The 9,410-nt window shown below is 44.7% G+C and overlaps 1 protein-coding gene across 1 annotated transcript in view; it reads left to right on the top strand.

The window, feature by feature from the left end:
- The window catches only part of Cfap300 (cilia and flagella associated protein 300), a 26,144-nt gene that overhangs the window by 8,151 nt on the left and 8,583 nt on the right, over positions 1-9,410 (top strand). Inside the window, exon 3 of the mRNA XM_005346786.3 lies at positions 816-891. Within this exon, the coding sequence (XP_005346843.1) occupies positions 816-891 (76 nt within the window). The remainder of the gene's footprint in view (positions 1-815; positions 892-9,410) is intronic.

Raw genomic sequence — 9,410 nt, 5'->3', positions numbered from 1 at the left:
GTGGGAGGAGTGGGAGGCTGGGAGGAGGCGGAAAATTTTTTTTTTCTTTCTTAATAAAAAAAATAAAAAAAAAATTCATTAGCTTTTTTTCTTAAAGTTCTTCCAGTCAGTGTAATGGTACACACCTTATCCAACACCCAGAAGATAGAAGCAGGGGTCTCAGGAGTCCAGGGATAGCCTGAGGTGTACCATGAGTTACATGTGTGTGCAAGACTAGCCTGAATACATGAAGTCCTGTTGCAAAAAAGGAAATATGGGGGCTAGTGAGATGGCTCAGCGGTTAAGAGCATTGGCTGCGCTTCCAGAGGACACAGGTTCATTTCCCAGAGCCCACATGGCAGCTCACAGCTGTCTGTAACTTCTTTTCCAGGAGATCTGATGCCCTCGTACAGATATACTTGCAGGCAAAACACCAATGTTCATGAAATAAAAATAAATTAAAAAAAAAAACCACAAAGTCCTTCAAGCTGGACATAATGGCTTATACCTGTTATCCTAGCATGCAGTATTGAGGCCAGAGGACTGAGTTTTTTTGGGAAACTTGGAATACGAAGCAAATTCAAAGCCAGTCTGAGCTACATAATGAGACACTGTCGAAAAGTCAACGGCTGGGGAAATAGCTCGGGAGTGAGCAGTTGCTCGGTATAGACAAGCCCTGGGTTTGATGCCCAGTACCTTCGGGAAAAAAAACCAAAACAGTAATTAAAGCAGAGCTTTTCTTCTTTACATTAAACGATATTTTATTAATTTTGTTTCAAAAGTTAATTTATTTATGATAAAGTTTCTAACATGTTCCCTTGAAATTTGTATTTTAGGCTTTTTTCAAAGACCCAAATGTCATTCCAAATTTGCAGTTACTTTCAGATTCTTCTGGACAGTGGACCACATTAGGTAAAGAAAATTAATTTTCGTATTTCCAAGTTAACTATTTTAATAAAAGTTTGCCTCAGCAACTATTACTAGTGATTTGTGTCACTAATACACAAATTGAGACGTTCATGATGTGTGACCAGCTGTAGCATGCTCGCCCTGCGTCTCTGTCCTGGAAATCTGCTATCATCCTGGCGTAGCACATCAGGGCGATTTTCTCTCAGTAGTTTAGAAAATATACACCCTCTACCTTCCATTTTCTCTGCTAACGCTGTTCACATTGAGATGAGTAAGAAGAAAGGGCTCTCAGGAGGTCACTGGCACATTAAGCGGTACTGGCTGGAGATGCAGCTCCACATCCTGAGTGACGCACAAAGATCTGGGTTCAGTCTCCAGCAGCACTGTAGTGGTTTGGAAGAAAATGACCCCCGGAGGGAGTGGCACTACTAGGAGGTGTGGCCTCGGAGTAGGTGTGATCCTACTTGAGGAAGTGTGTCAATGTGGGGGCAGGCTTTGAGGTCTCATCCATGCTCAAACCATACCCAGCAAGTCAGTTCACTTCCTATTGTCTGTGGATCAAAGATGTACGAATTCTCAGAACCTTCTGTAGCACCATGTCTGCCTGCATGCGGACAACCAGCCACCATGCTCCCTGCCATGAAGATAATGGACTAAACCTCTGAAACTGTAAGCCACCACCTCCGGTGAATGTTTTTCTGTTTTTTAATGATTTATTTATTTGCATTGGTGTGTCTATGTAAAGTGTTGGATCCCCTGGAACTGGATTACAGACAATTGTAAGCTGCCGTGTGGGTGCTCAGAATTGAACCCAGATCCTCTGGAAGAGCAGGCAGTGCTCTTAACGACTGAGCCATCTCTCCAGCCCCTAACTGTTTTCCTTTATGAGAGTTGCCATGCTCATGGTGTCTCTTCACACCAACAGAAAGCCTAACTTAGACAATCACATAAAGCCAAGTATAGTAGTACACACCTGTAACTCCTGTAGTCCCAACACTGGGGAGGTAGAGACAGGAGGATCAGAGTTTATACCTAGCAAGTTGAGGCCAGCCTGGGCAATATGAGATCCTGTCTTAAAATAAGAATAATAATAACAATAATAATAAAAAGGTAGAGAGATGTGATGGAGGGAACAAAAAAGAGGGGCTAGAGAGATGGTTCTGTTCAGCAGTTAAGAGACACCGTGCCCTTCCAGAAGTTCACATCTCGATGCCCATATATGGCATCACAGCCTGACTCCAGCTTCAGGGGGTCCAGGACCTGTAGCCTCTATGACACCTGTGCATACAGGCACACCCCTCACATGGACAGATACAGTCACATAATTAAAAATTGTGAAAGACTGTAATAGTACCTTCCAGGTTTTCCTATAGACATGAGAGTGTGGGAGGGAGATGGCCAGTTCTACCCGGGACAGGTCCGATGATGGGAATTCCTGGGCAGGGTACACGTGATTTTCACAGGAATTGGCTAACCTGGAATTGTTTAGAATAACAAATCATAGAGAAATGACTTCTTAAAGACAGACCCTTTCTCTAGATGACACTTTAATAATACACTAAAACAATCCTTGAAAATTCTATTTATTTGGTGTGTGTGTGTGTGTGTGTGTGTTGTGTATGCGTGCGCACGCATGTGCATGCGCCTGCCTGCCCATGCAGCATGCCATGTGGGGTCAGAGAACAATTGATTCCTACCAGTTCTTCCAAACGTACACATCCAGCATTTTACCACCTGTGCCGTCATCTCCCCCAAAGACTGCATTGAAAACCAGCATGAATGCCGGGCGGTGTTGGCGCACGCCTTTAATCCCAGCACTCAGGAGGCAGAAGCAGGTGGATCTCTGTGAGTTTGAGACCAGCCTGGTCTACAAGAGCTGGTTCCAGGACAGGCTCCAAAACCACAGAGAAACCCTGTCCCGAAAAACCAAAAGAAAAAAAAAAACAGCATGAATACTATATTTTAGATTCAAGTTTGAGGTTTCAACTATGGAACTGGTAACGCCATTCCATGCTGAATGGTGTTTTACACTTTTTTCTTTTTGGAGGGGTGGCCACCATCCAGCTCTCAAATAAATTACACACAGAAACTTATTCTTAGTTATGAATGTCTGGCATTGGCTTGTTTCTTGTCAGCTTTTCTTAAATTATCCTGACTATCTTTTGTTTATAGGCTTTTACCTTTCTCTATTTGTATATCTTTTTTTACTTCTTTCTCCATGGCTCTCTGTGCAGCTGGGTGGCTGGCCCCCGGTGTCCTCCTCTCGTTCTCTTGTTGCTCCTCTGTCCCCCTTCCTCCTAGAGTGCTATTTATTTATACTCTGCCTGCCAGTCCTGCCTATCCTTGCTCTTGCCTCACTATTGGCCGTTCAGCTCTTCACTATCAGGTGCTTTAGACAAGGAACAGTAACACAACTTCACAGAGTAAACAAATGCAGCGGAAACAAAAGTCACACATCTGAAAATAATATTCCCCAACAATTCCATTTAACAACAGTGTGTAAAATTAGATATGAGAACACCGCTTGCACTATGCTAGACAATAAGGAGATGGATATTCCAGTATGTAAAATACCATCACTCTGCCGGGCAGTGGTGGTGCACGCCTTTAATCCCAGCACTCGGGAGGCAGAGGCAGGCGGATCTCTGGGAGTTCGAGACCAGCCTGGTCTACAAGAGCTAGTTCCAGGACAGGCTCCAAAACCACAGAGAAACCCTGTCTCGAAACCCCCCCCCCAAAAAAAATACCATCACTCTTTTTGATCATTTTTGTATTGGAAAAGTTACTTTTCATAAAAAAGTCACAGTCTCTATTACTAAATGAATAAAGTTGTTTTATAATTCTACAAAAAAGAAAGAAAAAGGATCTGTGGGCTGGAGAGGGTTAGGGTTAGGGTCTGCCTGCAAGCAGACATGCAGGCAGAACACTATATACTTAATAAATAAAATCTTTTTTAAAAAATTAAAAAGAAAACAGTTAACAGAAGTGTGTGCAGTGTCTGTCAGGCTTCACAGGAAGGCCTGACTTGGTCCCAAGTTTTGTTCAAGTTTTTTTGTTTATTTATTTTGTTTTTCATGATTGTCTTAGTTAGGGTTTCTTTTGCTGTGAAGAGACACCATGCCCATGTCATCTCATAAAGAAAACCATTTAATGGAGGTGGCAGCTTATAATTCAGAGGTTTAGTCCATTATCATCATGGCCAGGAGCACAGTGTCTGAGAGTATGTCGGCATGCAGGCAGACATGGTGCTAGAGCAAGCTCTAAGAATTCGTACAATAGCAAGTGAACTGACTTGCTGGGTATGGTTTGAGCATGGATGAGATCTCAAAGCCTGCCCCCACATTGGTCACACCTACTCCAACGAGGCCACACCTCCTAGGAGTGGCACTCCCTCTGGGGGTCATTTTCTTTCAAACAACCACAATGATTTAATTTCTTTTTAATGTATTTTAGATTTTATTATTATTATTATTTTTTTTTATTTTTAGAAACAGGATTTCTCTGTGTAACAGCCTTGGCTGTACTGGAACTCTCTTTATAGACCAGGCTGGTCTTGAACTCAGAGATCTACCTGCCTCTGCCTCCCGAGTGCTGTGATTAAAGGTGTGCGCCACCACCACCTGGTTTCTATATTTTTTAAGCTAACTCTCCAGGCCCAATAGTAGTCTGTCCAGGTGTGCATGGGTGTGGGGCATGCCCTGGAGCATGGGTAACTTACCAGTAAGGCCAGTCTCCCAAAAGAAGAATTCTCCCTCCCCCAGGGACTAACTCCTTCTTAGCTCCCCACCCCCACCCTGCACCCCTGTTGGGATTTAGCCAGCTCAGTCCTGCGCAGGTAAGCACAGCTGTGTGGAGCTGAGGGCTGCTGTCCTGCCATGTCCAGAGGACAGCATTCCACTGCATTCTGTCTGTTGCCTCTAGCAAGTGTTCCCTGAGCCTTTGCTGTTGAATTTAAAAATCACATTTATTTATGGTGTTTGCGTGTATAGGTCAGAGCACAGTTAGCAGAAGTTGGCTCTCCTTCCACCAGGAAGGTCCCAGGGATAGAACTCAGGTGCTGGGCTCATCAGGTCCCTTTCTTCCCCTCTGAGCCATCTCAGAAGACCTTATTCTAAGTGTGGAACAAAGTGTTGCACAAAGAGAGCTTCTGAGATGCCACACGTGCCTGACAGGTAGGGAAAGAACTCTAAAATTAGAAACACTTCACTTGGGTTTGTTTTTTATTTGTATGTACATGTATGGGTGTGCACGTGCGTGCAGGTGCCCACAGAGACCGGGAAAAGGTGTTGGCTCCCCTGGAGCTAGAGTTAGAGGCACTGAGCTGCCTGACTGATGCTGAGATCTGGAAGAGCAGTAAGTGCTCTTAACCATGAACCTCTCCAGCCCAGCACTCATGGTTTTTTTGTTTGTTTTTTTAGAGAAAGTGTTTTTTTTAATATTTATTTATTTATTTTGTATACAATATTCTGTCTGTGTGTATGTCTGCAGGCCAGAAGAGGACACCAGACCTCATTACAGATGGTTGTGAGTCACCATGTGGTTGCCGGGAATTGAACTCAGGACCTTTGGAAGAGCAGGCAGTGCTCTTAACCACTGAGCCATCTCTCCAGCCCAACACTCATGTTTTTGAAGAGGAATTTTTTGAATGCTACCAATGCTTTTCTACCAACTTGGCTTCCTTTCCTCTCATTTTTTGCAATTTTTTTAATTGTTATTGTTATTTTTCTGGTATATTGATGTCTTCCCCTCAGTTTTCTTTTTTTTTCCCCTCAGTTTTCATTTGGAGTCTTTATATCCCTACCCCCAAAATCAGTCTGGATTGCCTAGAGTCTCAACAGCCAGGCTGTTAATTTTGAATTTAAAGCAGTCCTCCTGCCTCAGCCTCTGGAGTGCTGAAGGGCTACAGGCTTGCAGCAGCACACCCACTCTGTGCCGTGCTGGGGCTTGAACCCAGGGCTTCACAGAAGCTAGGAGGAAGCTAGGAAGTGGTTTTCCACCGCAGCTGTCTGCAGCTCAGGAAGGAGGCGTGGTTAAGCAGGAGGAGACTGGAAAGGGACGCCTGGGAACATTTATAGCCCTGCGCCTCGGGAGACACCAGAAACCCTGTTCTGAAGAGAACACCAAGGGTATGCTAGGAAAACCATCTGATAAAGAGATCAGGGCGTGTCTCTGGAGTTATCAGTCATTTCAGCAGAAACCAAAAGTAGAATGGGATGGTTATCAGTAAATATGCTGATCTAAAGGGCTCTTGGACTTCTTACTCCTGTGGGCTGGGCCATAGAGCTTCTCAGCTGCCAACATGAGCTGTGTGTTAAGGAAAGATCCAGAAGGTAAATCAGGGCTCAGCAGTGCAGAACCTGTACTGCTCTTCCAGGGGGCCTGAGTTTAGTTCCCAGCACCCATGCTAGGCCATTCAGATTCTGGGGATCTAACACCTCTGACCTCTGAAGGCACCTGCATCCACATCCACACACACAGACACAACACACAATTTTTAAAAAATAATCTTTGTAAAGAGTCTTTGTCCCACCAGCCAGCTCCCAAATAATGACACAGAGATTTATTAATTATGAAAGCTTGGCTTTATCTTAGCTTTATTTCTAACTAGCCGTTATAATTTAAATTAACACATTCCCATTAATCTACATTATCTCATGGACCACCCATCCTGCTTCCTCCTTGTCTCTTTCCTGTCTCTAATCTCTCTGGCACAACTAGATTCCTCCCCCTACTTCCTCCCTCTACCTAGAAGTCCTACCTATAACTCCTGCCTGGCTATTGGCTATTCAGCTTTTTTATTACACCAATTACAGCGATACATCTTCACACAGTGTACAAATATTCCATAACAAATCTTTAAAAAATGTCAGTGAGAGGTCATTTGACCAGACCAGACAGCCTCTAATCTTACCCTCAGAGACTGGGCCACCCAGACACAGAACTTGGGGTCAAGTAAACAGAAACCTTAGGTACTGGTTCACCTGGTGCCTAATAATTGTTTATCTGGTTTGAGGGTGGAAATGGCTGTCCTGTGTTCATCTCATCAGTATATTTTATTTTTGGTTTCTTAGTCTGTAGACCAGGTTAGCCTCGAACCTAGAGATCCTCCTGCCTCTCCCTCCTGAGTTCTGGGATTAAAGGGTGTACCACCACTGCCTGGTCTACCAGTGTACTTTAGAAACATACATTTCGTGTAACAGGTTTACATAGAAATTCTGCCTCAGAAGGAAGTCTTACCTTTTAGAACATTTAGATGAAACTCTGGACCTGAACGAGTTCAAATTTGGAGTTGTTTGAAGTGGAATGAATAGTACTTTCCATGTGAGGAGACTGAAGGTAGGAGCTGGGGACGAAATCCGATTGGCTGAATTGTCTTACTTAAAGTCCAGTGCCCCCATGACTCTGCGTGCTGAGTCACCTTGCACCTGCTGCAGCTCAGAATGCAATGACACTGGGTTAGGCCATCATCCTCTGAACTCTGAGGTGATGGACGTAAGTCCATAGTAGATGCTGTTTCCACAACTTAGACTAAGGGGTTTAGGTTGAATTTAGTAAGTTTGACTTATTAAAATGGCATGCTAGGCAGGTGGGGTGCACACCAGAAGTCCCTTGGCTGGGTCGGGTAGATGCAGGGCATTGCCAGTCTAGGACTACCTGACTTACAAAGACTGTCTCCACACACACGTGCATACATCCAGAGTTATCCCATCATAGGCTGTAGGCTTCTTGCCTCATCTGCTCCCTAAAAGGATTGGGCCTCAAAACTAGAAGGGCTTCTCTCAGGAGCACAGCTTTTGAAGTCATTGAAACACATAGTTCCTGGCTCCAGGCATCTTTCTTGTCCCCACGTCCAGGATCATGACCTACAAGAACAGGTTCCAGCATGACCTGGTGGAGTCAAAGCAGGAAAGACAAACAATTGCCAGGGTTACTTCTCAGCCCTGGCATTTCTCAGGCTAGCAATGCAGTAGTGGGGCCCGAAGATGGAACTGCGCAGTCGCATGTGCAGGGCCCTGCCTGTGCTCCCTAAAACCAACAAGGTAGCCAGAAGACAAAAGAACATTGTACCAAACTGTACTGTGTAGGTAAAAGAAAGGGAAAGCTGATTGAGGTGATAATAAAAATATTTGTCTTAATCTTTATGGCTATGTAATTTAAGGTGTACTAACAGGAAAAACTATTTTTAAAAGATCTATTTAAGGAAAAAGTGTGGTCTGGGGACCAGGACTCAAAAGAGGGAGGAGCTAGGGATATAAAAGAAGCCCAGCACACCAGGCGGTGGTGGCGCACACCTTTAATTCCAGCACTCAGGAGCCAGAGGCAGGTGGGTCTCTGTGAGTTCAAGGCCAGCCTGATCTACAGAGTGAGTTCTGGGACAGCCAGGGTTACACAGAGAAACCAAGAAGCGAAGCGGCTGGGCCCAAGCGCGGTCGTCCCACGTTTCCCTTCTGCTCTACGATGACGTGACCAGCCCTGCCTTGAGTGTGACCTTGGCTTGGAAAAGTGTGTCTTACACGCTGTCAGCAAGATCTCATGGGAGACTTTGTAATGAAGAAAAAATATTTTCAAGGCATCTTCAAAGACTTTACAAATAATCATTAATTAAATTATTGTTTTGGTTTTGATGTTTTGTTTTCTGAAACAAGGCCTCGCTATGCAGCCCTAGTTGGAACTTGCAGTGTATGTCTGTCCTCCTGCCTTTCCCTCAAGTGACGGTGATAGATGTGAGGCACAACAGTGCTCAGCTTCCTCTTGTTAACGTGTGTCTTTATGTGTGTATACATGCCAGACGATAATTTGCAGGAGTTCATTCTGTCCTTCCACCGTGTGGATTGAACTTAGGTCATCAGAACTGGTAGGAAACACCTTTGTCCACTAACTCATTGCACCAACCATTCACATTTTGGTTTGGTGTGTGTGTGTTTGTGTATGTGTGTGTGTGTGTGTGTGTATACACATGCATGTGTGCCTATGGAGGTCAGAGCTGTCACATCTCCTGGGAGCTGGAGTTACATAGTCTTGTGAGCCATCCATTGTGGGTGCCAGAAACTGACCTCAGTTTCTCTGTAAGAGCAGTCTGTGCTCTTAACCACAGAGCCGTCTTTCTGAACTACCCCACCGCACCTATACCTACCTATTTTGAGACAGGGTTTCACTTTGAAACCCAGACTGGCCCTGTAGCTGACTGAGAATGCTAGTCTACCTCAGCCTCTCGGGTGCTGGCCTTATAGATATGTGTTATCAAATTATGGAAATCCAAACTTATGTGAAGGAATCTTATGCTTTCATTGGCAATTCTACATTTGATCTTTGCCAGAAGGCCAAGGAGCAAAGTTTTCTAGGCAGTTCTGACAAATGCATTTCAGTAGAGGGCATGCCGGGCTGTAGGAGCCCTGGGTTCTGTCCCCAGCACTGACTAGAGCTAGGCATGGCTGTAATCCTGTGCCTACCTGTAATTTTGTGCACACCTGTAATCCTGTGCCTACCTGTAATCCTGTGTCCACCTGTAATCCTGTGCCTAC

Source organism: Microtus ochrogaster, chromosome 5, assembly GCF_000317375.1.
Source record: "Microtus ochrogaster isolate Prairie Vole_2 chromosome 5, MicOch1.0, whole genome shotgun sequence".
Lineage (NCBI taxonomy): Eukaryota > Metazoa > Chordata > Mammalia > Rodentia > Cricetidae > Microtus > Microtus ochrogaster.
The sequence above is the reverse complement of the archived record's forward strand: the minus strand, read 5'-3'. Positions and strand labels throughout refer to the sequence as shown.